The 16,999-nt window shown below is 34.3% G+C and overlaps 1 protein-coding gene and 1 long non-coding RNA gene across 3 annotated transcripts; one reads left to right on the forward strand and one right to left on the reverse strand.

Moving 5' to 3' along the window:
- Positions 1-497: 497 nt before the first annotated feature.
- LOC108663959 lies at positions 498-3,833 on the reverse strand. 2 transcript variants are annotated; one of them, XR_001930045.1, is made up of 4 exons: positions 2,520-3,833; positions 2,375-2,422; positions 887-1,027; positions 498-742 (listed from the first exon to the last, which is right to left on the reverse strand). XR_001930045.1 is itself a non-coding variant. In XM_018129879.1 (3 exons), exons 1-2 carry the CDS (start codon positions 3,782-3,784, stop codon positions 2,401-2,403), a joined length of 1,287 nt encoding a protein of 428 aa, XP_017985368.1. In that variant the 5' UTR covers positions 3,785-3,833; the 3' UTR covers positions 498-1,027; positions 2,375-2,400. The 2 variants fall into 2 exon arrangements, 1 of the variants encoding a protein (XP_017985368.1); XM_018129879.1 differs by having other exon boundaries at positions 498-1,027.
- A 7,194-nt stretch (positions 3,834-11,027) lies between these two features.
- Positions 11,028-16,881, forward strand: LOC18590921. Its single transcript, XR_001930044.1, has 7 exons — positions 11,028-11,625; positions 11,757-11,836; positions 12,058-12,115; positions 13,250-13,359; positions 13,475-15,000; positions 15,517-16,524; positions 16,653-16,881. It is a non-coding gene; the product is annotated as an uncharacterized LOC18590921 (long non-coding RNA).
- The last annotated feature ends 118 nt before the right edge of the window (positions 16,882-16,999 follow it).

The raw sequence follows: 16,999 nt of genomic DNA on the forward strand, positions 1-16,999 counted from the left end.
TGTTTAATTCGCGAAATGAAATAAATGAGAAATAAAATAACTATTTCTTAAGATTAAAATAAGGAAATGATTAATATACAATTTAATTCATCAAAATATAATAAAATAGAAATTGCTATTGGGTTTTTTTTCCACCGTTTAATTGACAACAAATAATTTTAAGAATGATCAAAGAATAAGCGATAAATGACAAAAATATTCTTTCTTAAAGTTTAGGAGTTTATTTTGCCAAAAGATAAAAATATGTACTCAAATAACAAGTGACGAGAATACCTTTCACTATAATTAAATAATATTTCAGTCACAAATAAAAAAATATTTTTTTATTATAACTTAATAATATTTTGTATTAGAAGATAAAAATACCTTTCATTGTAATTAAATAATATTTTATATTAAGAGACAAATGATATCCTTTATTATCTTTAAATAATACGAAAATAATATTCTTTATTTTTTTTTTCTCCCCTTCGTATATTTCTGTCTCTCCGCTTCTCTAAGTTCAAACATTCAATACCAAATTCTATTAAAAGCAATTGCTAACAGAACTTGAATCAGGTTTCAACCAAATCCAACATTTTTTTTAGTTACAAAGTCAGATTGTGCTTTGCCTACATCGTTTATCAATAGCACTTGAACCAAAATAAACAACCTACATACATTACCAGGCTCCAGCTGAGAGCCCAAAAAGCAAGCACCAGGACATCATGAACAAAGTAACCAGAGATCCAAACCCAAAGAACTGAAAAAGCAGTTCATAAACCACATCCCCATCAGAAACATAACACAGCACAGCACTTAAAACACAATTAGAGGGCATGTACACAGAAACGGAAGACAGTTGCTATGTCCTACATCTTCTTTTTGGTTACAAGACATGTCGTACCTCTTACTAGATACTGCAGATAAACCCAGTCACGTTCCAGGAACACAACTCCAAAAGATCTGCCCACTTCGCAAGTGTAGCCTCCAGCTAAGAAGCAGGAACAAAGTTGCAACTCATTCAACTTTACTAGCAAGCTCAATCCTGAATCAGGTTATTTAACAAATAGTTTGAGTTACTTCAATCAACGATCAGCATGCCAAACTTCCAATGAAATAAAACGAAATCAAATTTTCTTTTAATCATGCATCGGCAACATAACAAGATGACATGCTACTAAAAATGTGCTCGAAAGTGAACGTATTGAACTCAGTACAACCAATTTGGACTATATGTAGGCATTTTCTTTGCAAAATCTAAATTTCAAATAATCAAGCAGAAACAGGATAATACATGACGGTTTTGGCTACACTTAAATAACTATTAGCAATCCCATCTGGAATAGAAACTCAATTAGTAAATAAATCCAACCAAATTTATCCGTTTTATGTTCATTCTACAAATAATCAGATGTAAGGTAGCTAGTGAAAAGAACAAAGACATCTCCACATGAATCAACATTATTTTCAGTAAACAAACAGAGATATGACAGAAACAAGGGTGTGTACGATATAGAGTTGAGGGCTTTGCAGCAGATATATATGGCAACCCACTGGGCCTTATACATGATGCAATTAAACAAGGTCATCAAGCGGTTATCAAAGGCAATTTCAAATCCCACCTCATAAAACCAATTGCCAAATTGCGTTTGCTCTCTTTTCACATCAAAATGCATAAAAGGACCAACATTTCACATTTACTTCTCAAACTCTAAAGTGAAGCAGTATATTAAAGAAGCAAATTCGGCGTCATATTGATTGCAAGTCATTTTCTATTTTTTCTTGATCGTACACAATAAATCATTCACTCCATTCCATCTTTTTTCTTCAATTATACCCAGAAACTGAAACAACAAGGAAAAAAAATCCCAAAAACACCACCACTACCGGTGACCTCAGTAATGCCTATTCCAGCTTGAAATGGCCATTCCATGAACCAAGTGCAAGATTTGATAGGTAATAAGAATATGAGGGGAATGGCTATTTCATTCCCCTCAACCAAACACCCTACAAGCGGCAACAAAAAGAGGTAAGTGTGTGCAGTGAAGGAGAAGTTAGCATACGAGATTACATATACACACTGGTAACTCTCTGAAATTGCTCAAAAAGATTTGAGACAACTGAGATTAGCGAACTTCCTCGTCTAAGAAGTCCAATCACCAGCAGTGGACACCAAGATAGCTTGAAGTAGAAAAGCTTTATTAACTGTCTGCCACAATAGACTCTTGCGAATATACTATATAATGCTATGCTAATATTAGCTTCATAGATAACATACTATTAGAATAAAAAAACACATGCTATAATTGCATAAGCGACATTTGCTAATGAATCCTTAAACAAAAAAACAAAGAAAACATAATTGAGATCGTAGTGAGCATAAGTCACATACTCGCTGTTCCAGTCAGTGACAACAATTCAGCATAAAGAAAACGCCCCTCTGCAAGATTACAACAAATATATTAAAAGAAATGCAACATATATATATATATATATATATATAAAATGTAAAGACGTAATTGACTAAAAGAGCTTACATTTTACAGGAGACTATATAAGGCAGTAAACGTACACCATCTGCTAAATCAATACACTTGAATTTCAAATTAGTAACACTGTATCCAGCCATCTTGAAACGCTTGGCATCAGATTCATTGCCGTATCCAGCCATCTTTGAATGCTTGGACACGTCAGATCCAAAGTCATCAACCATATCAAAAGTGCCAAGCCGGGCATAAGATTTATAATTTATATAATCAGCGCATAAGACAACGAAAAAGAACTTTTTGTCCTTTAAATGGAATAAATTCCATTGACAGGTTTGAAAATCTTTATCTAAATCATGTGCCTTAGAATACTCTTCAGAATTTGGAGCATCTACTGGAAAGGTTTCAAAAGATTGAGACCCAAAATTAATAACAAAAGGATGGCCTGGTCCGGTTACCAAGAAACCATTGTCCTGTACATGGAGGCAGTAGTCACCGGTCCAATTAAGGAGATGACCATGGGTATATTGCATTGTGGTCCATTGATTGTCCGCGGCATCATAAATATAAAAGATATAATCCATGCCACGCACAACGATCTTCTTACCATCAATGATAGAGGACCTGACTATGCAGTATTTTTGACTCCATAAAGCAGACGGAGGAGGAGGGAGCACTTCCCAGCTGCTGCTATTAGATTTCAGGACCTCGAAAGGGGAAGAAGATTTACGGCCTTCAACGCCTGTGGAAAGCACGTAGATGTTACCCGCAAGAGAGAAAACGAAAGGCTGAGGCTTGTAACTATTCAGAGCAGGACCAGGCTTCCATTCATAACCTCCATCGGGCAGCTGCGGCTGAGTTGCCACATCGCAAAAGTAGACGTCGGTGAAACCATCACGATAACGGGGGCGGCCGCCGATCATGTAGAGCTTGGACCCCGACAGGGTGCAACCGACCTTGTTATCAAATCGCGGGACGTGGAATTTCACGAAATCGAAATCAGTAACGTGGTAGACCGAGGCACCCCTTGGATCCGCGAAGTAGACCTTCAGTATGTCGTTTCCTCCCATAGCGAAGCACACAACACCGTCCTTGCACCACTTGTCCCACGCATCGCTCGGTAATTTCTCGACTAGTAAAGGCCCCATGGATGCCGGATTGCATTGGATGGGTTTCTCAGGAACCGGCTCAATCTGAGCGAGCTGAGAATAAAAATCATCGTCAAAAACTGAATCATAATCAATAACCTCTAAAGGCTCATTCAAATGCTCTAGACTTAGAGGCTGTGCAATCTGAAAGCATGGAAAATCTGACATTGTTTCAAACCCTCAATTCCTGAATTGATGAACAGAAATCCCTAGCCGATCTCTGTCCCCTTTTATAGATATAGATAGATATACAGATTTTAAATAGGAGAAATCCTTGTCCGCCCGATCGCCCGGTTAACTATTGAACGGATGATATAGTGCCAGCTGTACCGAACCTTTTTAAGTTATTACGAAAGAGATAAATATTTAGCGGGGTTGAAAAAATCTTATTTAAATGTATGCTTCAATACAAGAGTTTAAATTAAAATATGCATCTTGTACCTGGCTTGTCAGACTATTTGATTTGATTTAATTTTTTTTGTTATAGATATTTATATATATTTAAAATTTTTTTTTGAATATCTATTGTATTAAAAATATAGTTGATTAAAATTTTGTTAGAAAAAATTTTATAAAAAAATCAGAGTGAAGGAAAAGGATTATATAATATTTTTAAAGAATGCATTTTAATCCAAATAATAAAAAATGTTTTCAATAGTTTATCAAAATAACATAAATATTAATCTTTTTTGTAAAATATTTAACACGAAAAAAATTTCATAAATTATTTTTCGATTACCAAACAGACTAGTGGTTCAATGGGCTACTATGCTCAAGGAATAGAGATGTCAATGAGTAAAGTAATCTCTAATTTTGAGATACCTGAACCCAACCATGATTATTGAATGAGATATTCGAACCTTACAAGCATCTGAATATTTTTAAATTTTTTTTTTGAGAAAGCTAGTTCTTTTATTAAACTGAGATTATTCGTGGAATACACACTCCCAACATATTATACATTAAAAATTTTCTCGCTCCAGGAGGAGGGTACTCAAAAAGAACATAAGAATTTACTGAATCAAAACCATAATTGGCCATGAAATCCGCCACCATATTACCCTCACGGTAGATGTGCACTAGTTGTACCTCCCATTCGTTCTGCGAAAAGCCTTTTATTTCCCATATCAAGTCCATATTCGTGCATGTTGTTATCCACAATTTGTCTTCCTGGTATAAAGCTTGCCTGTGGTTCTGCCACTAAAAAATTAATCACTGATTTAAGTCTATTAGTAATAACTTTCATTAGCACTTTAAATGCAACAGGAAGTAAACTGATGGGGCGAAAATGAGAAATAGTTTATGGGGTAGATATTTTGGGGATTAAAACAATAAGTGAGCTGCATATATTATCACCAATATCCCTACCCTCCATAACATGTGATACATACTGGACTAGACTCTGGCCAACTGTTGCCCATTGAGATTGAAAAAATAACGCACGTAGTCCATCTAACCCGAGAGCTTTCAGAGGCTTCATTTCAAATAATGCATCATACACCTCTGTACTTTCTACTGGTCTTACTAGCCTTAAATAGTCCTCATCACAAAGTGTAGGAAATGCACCTTTGATAGGATGGGATGGCAGTGGCCCAATATCTTTCGAATACAGCTTCTGAAAAAATGCAACTGCTTGTGATTGAAGTGTCGACTGATCCTCACACCAATTCCCATGCTCATCTTTTAGCCTCACTATCTTTAGTTTATTTTTTCGTCGAGCCACCCGAACATGAAAATACTTGGTATTTGCATCCCCAAACTTAATCCAATCAGTTTTCGCTTTCTGCATCCAAAAAGCCTCCTCCTATTTAGTGACTTTTATATATTCAATTCTCAGATTATTCTCCAACTCTCAAAGATGTGGAGATTGACGATGTTCCAATGCTTTTTCAACACCACCTAAATGCCTCAATAAATTCCTTTTTTTGTGAAAAATATTCCCAAAGACTCTCCTATTCCGTTGGCAAGCCCTATTGGTAAAGTTTGCTATATCTGCAACTAGATTATCCGAATTGTCCCATGCCTGCTGAACAAAACTCCCAAAGCCCTCAGGAGTCAACCATGCAGACTGAAAGTGACCGACAGGTGATGATTGACAATCATAATGTTCATCTAACACTACAATAAGAGGTCGATGATCAGATTACACCCTAGGTAAATGATGAACTACCACCTCCTGAAATAGAAGCCTCCATCCGACATTACAGATGGCCCTATCAATCCTTTCTGCCACCAACCCTCTTTGCCAAGTGAATTTTGGTCCCTTATAACCCAAATCCAATAATTCAAAATTAGCTATAAATTTTTAAAATTGGGTACAGGGTCGGCTTCCTGTCAAAGAACCTCTTGCCTTCTCATGCTCAACGAAAAAAGCATTAAAATTGCCTATTAGCATCCATGGTGTTTCAATTCCCCTAGCAAAAATAGATAATTCCTCCCATAAATCACGTCTGACTGCTTTGTTGGGACTACCATATATTGCTGACAAAATCCAAGTGGATCTCGCAGGATACTCAATTGACATATGAACACACTGCCAGTGATTGCGAATCACTGAAACTTGTACATCATCCTGCCAAAGAATCCAAATCCCTCCAACAAAACCAATTGCTTCCACTCTATGAGATATGGCAAATCGTAGACGACTGATTATTCTACCAGCCATTCCTCCATTCACTCGAGGTTCCACTAGCACTAAGATTGAAAATCTGTATTGTGCAATCCAATCTTTCATTACTGCAACAAAATCATTATTTCCTACACCTTGACAATTCCACATAAAAACTTTTTGGCTCATAATAAAATAATAAAAAATAACTGATGAGTTAAGAGTTCAAAGAACTCTCATTATTGCCCTCTCCCATCTTTCCATTCATCATAGTTTGAACAGCCAAGTCTCCCCTCGTTGACCCAAAGGCCTCATCTGTCACTAGTTTACTTAGCATATTCGTAGAAGTTGAGGTTATTACTCCCTTTGCTCTTGCTTTCTTTTTGAGTGAAATTATCTGTGGGTGAACACTACCCATCTTATCAAGTGGCTTTTCTTCCTTCTTCGCTATCTTTATGCCTCTGACTCTCTCAACTGCACTTTCTTCTCCAGTTAGTGGTTTTACCGACCTAGTAGTAGTGCTACTGTCTATACCTCTCTCGCTTAGTACAACAACTGAATGTTTTAACAGGGTCAAGTACCCCCTCATGGACCTCACGGTCTACTTGTTTCTGTTCGCCACTAACTTCATTTGAAACTATTTGAGTTTTCCAATCCTCCACTACACTCTCATAAACGCTTTTTTCCTCAAATGATACCTCATTGGGCTGTTCCGTCACAGTGCTGGTCATAGTGTTTTTTCTGAACCTCCATGTCCGCTTTCCTACTGGTAATAATTTCATTCATTGCAGTATGCCCTGTTCTGTCCTTTCCAAGAATCATATCAATTTCTTGGGTATCCACCTACGTAGTTGATTCGTCATTGGGCTCATGCTGCAGTATTGTAAATCTAGAGTCATCCTTGACATGGTTGTTTGCCATTGATGCCATTTTGTTCCTCCCATCATAACCTCTTGGCTTTTTCCTACTAACCAACATCCAAGGGCCATACGGTGAAGCCTCATGCTGCTGTTCATTTGTTTGTCCTTTTTCATTTGTGTTAGCTAATCGAGTAGCTTCTTTATGGTGGCATTATTCTTTGACATGTCCATCCATTCCACATGTATAACAAATTCTAGGCAGACCCTCATATTCAACCTTCTGCCTTCTTCCTTTCACGTAGACTAGCGGTACTAGTGGCTTTGTTAAATCCAACTCCACTGCAATTCTTGAAAACTTTCTTCTCTTTTCCAAGCAGGTGTTATAGTCAATTTTCAATAGACGGCCTAAAAGAGATGCCAGTCACCTCAGCACTGATTTGTGGTATAAATGGAGCGGCATCCCTAGGAATCTAACCCAAGCTGCCACTGCAGTCAGATCATTTGTACCCTTTACATAATTCGGTGTCCATGGTTGAACAAGCAAGTAGCTACCTTGTATCACCCAAGGACCATCTAAAAGAGCCCTCAAATAGTCCCTTTCCTCCGAGAATTTCACCAAAAAACAATCATCATCTAAATCAACTACTGAATATTTGCCTTTAGGATTCCACAATAAGACGATTTGGTCACACAGCAATCTGTAAGATATTGATCTCCCCAGCATTCTAACAATAATTGCTCTGCTCCATCGTTTGACAAGTTCGTCGTATTTCTTGTCCGATATTTCTAACGCAGGAAACCCATCAACTATCTTTTCTCAAAAATCCCCCCTGTCGTCCTCCAGATCTTCCCTGTTTTCCTCCTCGTTTTCGGAAAGATCAGTTCGTTCAAGCACCATATCCTCATCAGAGAATAAGTCACCTTATGATAAAAGAGAATCTCCTGCCGAGTTCATCAATGCATCTCTAAACGAGGGGTTATTGTGCATGGTTATCATTGGCTTCTTCCCCAGATCCGTCGCATCCTCTTCCCTCAAACGCACCTTTTTATGGGATCTGTCGTCCAGTAAAGAAGGCGTGCTTTTCTTCTCCAGAGAGTCCTTCGTCGCCAAAATTTAGACTCACGTTTTCGTTTTATAATTAATATTTTAAAACTTTAATACCATAATCTGAATCTTAATACATACCCATTACTTAATAATTACCTGAACCCATTTAAAACCCCGATTATGTAAAAAAAAATTATTAAAATACTCTTCATGAGTACCCAATTAGTTGAAATTAAATTCGTATCCATATATAATAATATTTCTCATCCATATTTGGATCTGATAATTCGTGTTTTCGTGTCTTAAACGTGTCGGATAGGATTAGACACAAAACACATTAAGGTTAAACACGAACACGATTCAAATACTTTTTGTGTCTTAAATCTGAAACACGTACACGTATATATTTAATAACCGTATAACACGATATGACACGTTTGTTAAACGTGTCAATATATGACACGACACGATTAATAATACGATTAACACGTATAACACGATTAAATAAAAATATTTATAATTAAATATAATTTTATTATTTAAATTTAAAATCAATAATTATAAAAACAATTATAACAAAACAAATTAACAAAAACATCAAATATAACAAAATAATATTTAAAATTAAGATTGGGCATGACATAATTACATTATTGTCTTTATAAAATTTAAAAATCTTATTAACATAATTGTTTAAAATTATTTAAGTAAAATGATTATTCATTTTTAACTGGTTGACAAATATGTCATGTATACACGTTTAAACACGATAACACGATTAAATGCGTTTATCAATTTAAACAAGATAACATGATTAATTAAACGTGTTACTCGTGTCTAACACGTTAAGACACAAAAATTTTTGTGTTTTAAACGTGTCAAACACGATTAGACATGAAACACGTTTAACCTCGTGTCTTCTCATATCGTGTTAACGTATTGTGTCTAAAATTGCCAGGTCTATCCATATTCTATATAGTTCAGTAATAATTAAATTTAGGAAAGTGCACAAACAATAAAATTTAAATTTAAATAATCAAAAATAAATATCAACTTAAATAACTAAAAACAAATATCCAAAAAACAATTTAAACAACATTACAACTTACAAGTTTAATTAACTATATGGATTTGTCCTTAATTACACAAAATTTAAAATGCTGTCCAAAAAATTTCTAACCAAAGTTTGTAACCGGAGCAGAATGCAAGTCTACTCAAGTGTATCAGGGAGCTATTTCAATGGTCTTGGAATTGTACCTTAACTCACATCCATCGTGAAGCAAATCGATGTGCGGATTGGATGGTCACTCACCATGAGAATCTTCTCTTAGGATTACATATTATGGATTCTCCACCACCTAGTATTAGTGTAATTTTACTTGCAGATAGTGTGAGTATTTCCTGGTCTAGAATGATGTAGTGAGCTTTATTTTTTCCACTATATATATATATATATAAAGACAATTACATTTTAAAACTATTATAATCTCACAACTTCTCTTTAAGTATATTTATTGTAAGTATATATAAATAAATGTATGTATATTATAATTAATAATTTTATAAGTTATAATTTTTGTAATGTTAATATAAAATAAAAAGTGATATGTTTATATTTAAAGAATATATAGCAAAACTATATATAATAGTAATTATATTCTTTAAAAATTAACACAATATATAAAGTATATGTATTACAAGACATTATAAATTAATTAATAATTGTAATTTTATGAATTAATTTAATTAAAAATATAACTTTTGTCTTTAATTATATGAAATTAAAAAAAAACATAATCGAGTTCAATTATATAGTATCCACAGGGTAGTACTCGAACCTTGTCCAAACCCAAAACAAGTAATAAAATTACTATCTAAATTCGTTTCAAACTTTGATTGTAAAATATCCTAATCCTACGTAACAGAGTAAAGTACCCAGTGTCATCTCTATGACGAAATAATTGAGAAACCATTGTCATCTCAAATCAAGGTAATTGGACTTTGCGTCCATATTTTGGACCCTAGTGGCCCTGTGTGTACGCTTTTGTCAAGCAAAGCGTTAAAGAGGTGAAATACGAAAATTTAGAAAGTCACCCACTAGAGTATTATTTTCGTTCAAACCTGCTTCATTACAAAATTTTAATGAAATCCAATGCATTTTTGCTAGTACGATCTTACCCAAAAAGTGTAATTTGTGAAGAACATATCTATTAATTTTTTTTCTCAAAAATTTAATCCATTATTTAAATCTATCCTTTTTCTTTTCTTATCCAGAATAATCTTCTAGTTGTCCACAAAATAAACTTTAGTTTAAAAAGTTTGATTGTCAATTACATCAAAGTATTTGACTTGGAGTAATAATCATCTTACCAAAGTTGTTGTTGAATATTATAGAATGATGGATCAAAATAGAGCATTAAAACAATTACCAAGAGGGTTTTATACCCTCTGGAATTCGTGGTTTGGGGGCTTCGAGGGATAAAGATTAACCCATTGTTTTCTATTCTCTTAAAACTTGGTTTTGGTGGTTGGCTTGTTATGTGCTCCTTGTAATGTACAGTTGCAGGTTACCAAACAAATTAAAAGACCCAAACCTTTGCATCATCACTAATCAGAAGTACTAAGAAATTAGATAAAGATAATCACAGTTGCAGTTGCTATGCATAATCTAGACATTTTCAGTACTGGCAGGAAAGTCACCTAAAAAGTGAACACTTTCTGATGGAGAATTGATGTGGCATTTAACTTTAGAAAAAAATACTCTTATTTTTGCTTATTAAAAGTTAATTATTTGCTCTTTAAATGGAATCATTGATTAGTTTTATATTGTAGAATGCTGTGGAGTGCCATAATTAATGCACAACTTTCTCCCTTCTGGGGAAGCAGACAAAAAAAGAAACAGTGATCGACAAATGCTACACAAAGGGCCGTAAAAAGACCTCCACCTTTGATCACGTATTTGTTCTCTTTGAGTGGCACGTTTTGACTCTCTTTGTGTGCCACATGGACAGAGGTTAGGACAGAGGGACCTTTGGGCACTCCCGATAGAAATTGCCTCCGAGGGCGTCTTTTCGCCAAATCCCGTGCTGCAATCTTTTCTTCTTGTAAAGTCTTTTCTTCCCGTGCAGGGCAGCACGACCAACCCATTCTTTTCATTTTTATGTGCAAACACCCTTCAAGAAATATCTCCTTTGGCCTCTTTTTGTACTTTTTACTCTCTTTTTTTACATTCAATTCTTTCTTTATTTCCCTTTGTTTTCTTTCTCTCTTTTGTTAATCTCTCTCTCCTCTTTTCTCTCTTTGCTACCGTGAGCAGCGAAGGTGGGCTGCGACGGTGGACGTGGAGGTGAGGGGTCAAGGGTTTTGATCTCTTTACATAATCTTCCTCTTCGCTTTTGCAATCTATATTTTCCTCTTAACACTGGCGACATTGTGAAAGACCAACACATCTCTTTACGAATCCCACTCCCAATCCCAATCTCAACTTCTACAGGTATAGCGTTAATATTCTCCTCTTTCTGTTAATGGGTGTTATATTTAAGGCTTTTGAAGAAACGGGTCATGGTCTTTTTACAAGGAATTCAAGGGTAAATTGCCTTTATGATAACTTCTTCACTTTCGCAGATAGCTGATGAAGAACTTTGGGATGCTCCTTCTAGCCATGGTTTACGTCCATGTGTCAAGCCTACTGAACAGATGCAAAGGTAAAATGTAAAATATCTTAGTTGTTATCTTACTCCTGTAATTTCACTTGCATAGTTATTATTGATACTTTGTTGGAAGACTATCCTTTTTATTTCTTTGGAGCATTTGTTTTGTTCAGCATGCTCTTTTACCCAACGTGCAGTTGTTTATTTGTTTATCTGTTTGTTGTCTCCAATCGTGTTTTTCGCTGATTCAATTTATGCAATGTCGGCTGCACAAGGGTCCGGCCACTGTTTAACGGTGAAAAGCAATGGGCCTTGAATCAAATGCGCACTGGTGTAAGTTTACTAATATCTATTTCTTTGTTTTCTTTTTTCCATTTCCTTTTTGCCTGTCTTTTTCTATATGTGTCTAACTGTATCCAGAGTCACATGCTATGAGTTTATAGAAGTAGAAAATTGCCATTCGTGGTTAAGATGGATTTTCTCCTTTCTTCTCCATCTTTTTTTCTTTGTTCTTCTTTATTTTTTTCATCTATTTTTTTTCTCTCATGTTGTTTGTTATTTATTCTTGGGTGCTATGTTTTTTGGTTTTTTATTCAATATTGGGTGCTATGTACCATTGACATTCAAATTTTATTTTTTTTCCCAGCTTTCCAATTTGGAAGTTTGGTTTTAGTAGCCCAAAAACATGGTCTAAAAATTGTTATCAAGAGATTTAGATCTTCTTATCGTGGGTCTAAATACTGTCAGTGAATATTAGTAGGTATGTTACTAAAATATAGGATACTATCTAACTAAAGGCAACCTTTCCAGTGCTTGAAATATCTAATTCTATCCAGTGATTCTGTAATATGCAGAATTCCAGCTTTGCAGATTATTTTTGCCATATCAGCTTAGAGTTAGTTCTCATAAGTTATTGTTTGAGTTATCTAGAATTGACCTTGGTTGTGATGTGGTTTATTCTAATAATGCACTAATCATGTTGAAAGTCAAGCTTAGGGAATTATGATGTTTAAAGCAACAAAACTCCTTTTTGAGCACGGTGAATCTATTGGTCTTAACCTACCCCATTTTATTTTTTAATTTATTTATTTCTTTATTTTTTTGTTTATCGATATAGTTTATTGTGTCAATTTTGTGTTAGGCTTTGTACCTCTTTTTTAAATTTATCTATTCAAGTTTCTAAGACATGAAGGTTTGTTTGACATGGCTAAGCTAAAACAGGAAATTTTGTTTTTTGACTTTGGAGCTTTTAAGAGTTGAAACATTACTGCCAGCTTTGTAGTCTTTATACATTATACTATAATAATTTACTAACAATGATGATAATATAATTAATTACTTATATTTGTTAATCTATGAATTTCTAAAATATTATTCTAATTTATAATAAAATTAAAAAAACTTTTCATGGGATTAGAAAATCATATCTTCATTGAAAGGCTGCATCAGTTTTTTTTTTTTATATAGGAAGAAAAGAGTATAACCCATCCTGTATGAACAATGCTTAGCTAGGTCACGTGATGAGTGGAATTGTATGCTAGACAAGACCTATTTTTTGGGTATGGCAGCATATGAAGGTGAGATTGAGCTAAGCTCTTGCTTATATGATCTCTTTAATGCATGAAGCTTTTAACATTGATTTCATCAAGGCTTGAATTGCCATAAATGTATGTCTATTGTTTTCTTCTGCAGTTATTTGTGGCTTGACATTGAGGCAGGCAGTGAGTGTGTCTGTAAAGTGCACTGAATTATTTCCCTTTTTTTATTTGTCTGTTTTCATTTTTGCTTTCCTTCCTTTATTTGTTTTCTTTTTAAGTTTTGCTAGACTCTTTACTTATTTTTATGCAATTTATTATTATTATTGTTATTTTCATAATAGTTTCTTCCTCAGCAGCAATAAGTTTGTCGCAAACAAAATCGATACAACAAGATAAAAATATTAAAAGCTAAAAGATTTACGAACATAAAAAAAAAGTAATTCTTAGTCACTTATTGTTCTTCACTTCAATGCTGGCAATTTATTGATAACCTAGAAACTTCTTAGTTGGCTTTAGCTATTAACGTAGAGATATAATAAATTATAGGGAAGTAATAAAATTGTCGAGAGAAACCAAAGTTTGACATTTCTACACCGTTTGGATCCCAACAAAAAGGACAACTTATTTTAATTGATACGTACCAGAGTATCTATTATTTTAGTAATTATGCATTTTATTTTCTTAAACCTGCAAATCAGCTGTTTTATAGTATACTACATATTTTGAATTTTTCTTTTTGCACATGGAGTGAGATGCTAGAAAATATCCGTTAATTTTCTTCACTTGGAACTAAAAACTTCAATATTTCTGTGACTTTCAATATGGGGATTATCTGGACATTATTGTTGTGCACTTTAATGCTAGAAATTTACTCATAACCCAAAAAATTTTTAATTGACTTCAACTCTTAGGTTAGAGATATATTGGATTATAGAGAAATTGTGAGAGTCTAGACAGAAGACAAAATTTCCCATTTCTGCACTACTTAATTGCCAAGAAAAAAGACAAGTTATTTTAACTGATATATAACAGAGTATCTATTAATTTACTATTTATGCATTGTATTTTCTTAAATTTACAACTGACCTATTTTTAAAGAAGTGCCTTCTTGTTATAGAAATGTTTTTTTCTCTTTTTCCTGGACAATGTTCTGTACTTTCACTTTTGGACTAATAGAGAATAGACTACTTCTTTGTGCTTATCAAATATTTATCTCTGTCTGTCAGTAATTAAATCTAAATGCTTTCAATGTTGCATACAACTTATTCTAGAGGATAGTATTGGATAAATAGAGGTTGTGGCCTTTGGTAGATTGGTGGAAAAATTGGTTGGGGCGGCAATCACAAAACTTGCAGCCGTAAAACTATCCACTGCATGACATTGCCTGGACTTGTTAAAGCGTTGATCAACCAAACTAGGACTTTCATAATAGGTCTGACCTCAAGAGCAATGAAAACAGAAATTGCCAACTTCAGGAGGCTAACAACCCACCACTCCAAGTTCTAGCATCATTTCTGGATCAGCAATACTTCCAACAACAATTTAGCGACCTCAGGAACAACCTCTGCCATCACTAATTGGCCCCTAAGTGGCCAGGGAGCTTTTCTTAGATTGCACACCTCAGAAACATGATAGCACCAATCAAGGAGAAGAATCGCCCATCAAAAAATATATGACCAGGTATGATTGATATATTACTCGATGTTTTTATTCAATTTTTTCCCATCTGCAAATACATTCAAACTAATCATTATCTCATGACTTTTACTAACATTGACTTGGACCACTTAACGTTGTCTCCAACACGGTACAAAATAGGGTACTTTGTGCTGCTTCTTTTCTTTTTGAGCGCTTTATGTTAGCCTTTCTCCATATTTAACTGATTAGCATAATAGCATAATGTACATGTTACTGTGTTTCCATTCTCATCTTCATTTCATCAGTTTTCTCTCTGTTCGATTCAATTTTGATTCCATTTTCATTGCATTTGAATTCACTTTTAATCTTACTTTATTCACAAATTATTCAAAAACAAAAGAGATTACACCCAGATGATTACAAAAGAGATTACATTGCGAAAAATATTACTTTTCACATTCAGAAATATAGTTTATTACATTGAGATTCTGTTTACTTTTCGCATTCAAAACTATATACACATGCAAAAAACACTTAAACTATTTTGTCACAATGCAGGGGGTAGTCCAAACGACCCTAGAAACAGAAGCATGGCTCAGGTTGAATCCTTTTGCCCACCTGCAGTCAATAAGAAACCTTGAAATTTAATTTCTAGCTACATATTAGAAGGCCTTATATTTTTTGTGTAAAGTTGCATGGTTTGTGGAATAGTTTGAACATGACTTTTGTATATGGTCAGAGTGCTGGCATTACCTTAACTACAATACATATTTTTTGTAATGCTTACCACCAAATTAAAGCCTAGGTTAACATTATGACACATGATAACTCATATAGTCCCATAGAAAATCTTTATAATCAAGCCTTAAGAAAAGGCTCATCAAGGTCATATTTTATACAACCGTCACTTACATGAACTACCTTTTTCTTAATAAGGTGGGAATGAATGTATAAACTAATGAAAAACCATAATACTAGTTTTCATTTTGTGTTCACATCTGTTTAAATTTGTATACAATCTCTTTTGCAACAACTTGCTTAATTTCCATGACATAAACACTTTATAAAAATTTAAATTTGCAGGAAATGAACTAATTCTACAACATGTCTAATTATACCCGAGTGCAAGGCACGAGCATATTCTAGTTTAATTTAATTTAAAGTGCAATTATTTTAACCCTCACAGGGTCTTAAATGTGACACATGGTGTTGTAAATGGGTTGATGGATGGAGGGCGTTTCGGACTCTTTTAAGTTTTTTTTTACATTTTGCTTTTCTCTTTGTTCTTGCTCTGCCCGTTTTTTCAAATAGTTAGCGCCCTTCTCTACCAACTAACCATTCTCTCACCAGAGACCACCTAAGTTTTTTCTTTTTTTTGGTTTTTGCTATTCAATTGCTGTTAGCGGTCGCGTGTCTTCGTTGGCGATCCTTTTCACATGTGGTTTGTGTTGCTTTTCTCTTTCAAGTTGATGGTAGTTCTTGTGTTTCTTGGCTGACTGAGGTTTTTATCTCTGTTTAGTCTCTTATGTTTTTGATGGTTGGCCAAAGGTTTTCTATCAGCAGCAGGTTTTTTCCTGGTGACTACCTTTCTTGCTCTGGGTCATTGTGTTTTTTGTAGGGCTTTTCACTTTTGGCCCCTTCATATATTTTTCTTTTCCTCCTAATATTTGTGCTCATATCCATTTTAATGCCAGTGTAGGTGCTTATTTTGTTCTTAGGGATTTGGTAATTGAACTTTTGCTTCGTGGAGTTCAAAGGTGGATCCCTCTTGGTATTTAATACCTTTTTAATGTCTTGATTTTACTTTTAAGGCTTTAATATGATCAGGATCCTTTTAGATTTTGAAGTTTGGAAATCCTACTGTCCTTGAGACTTTCTATGTCTTTATGTTGTAGTTGTTTCTGTAGATTTTAGTTTCAGAACTCTTAGTTGGTATGGTGTGAGCATGATAATTTATCATTGTAGATGCTGTGTTTGAAGTCATTTGAAGAAGGATAAGGATTAAGTACAAGAAGTAGAAGGAAAAGAGGGAAATTCTTCT

This window comes from Theobroma cacao, unplaced genomic scaffold (genome assembly GCF_000208745.1).
Source record: "Theobroma cacao cultivar B97-61/B2 unplaced genomic scaffold, Criollo_cocoa_genome_V2, whole genome shotgun sequence".
Classification (NCBI taxonomy): Eukaryota; Viridiplantae; Streptophyta; class Magnoliopsida; order Malvales; family Malvaceae; genus Theobroma; species Theobroma cacao.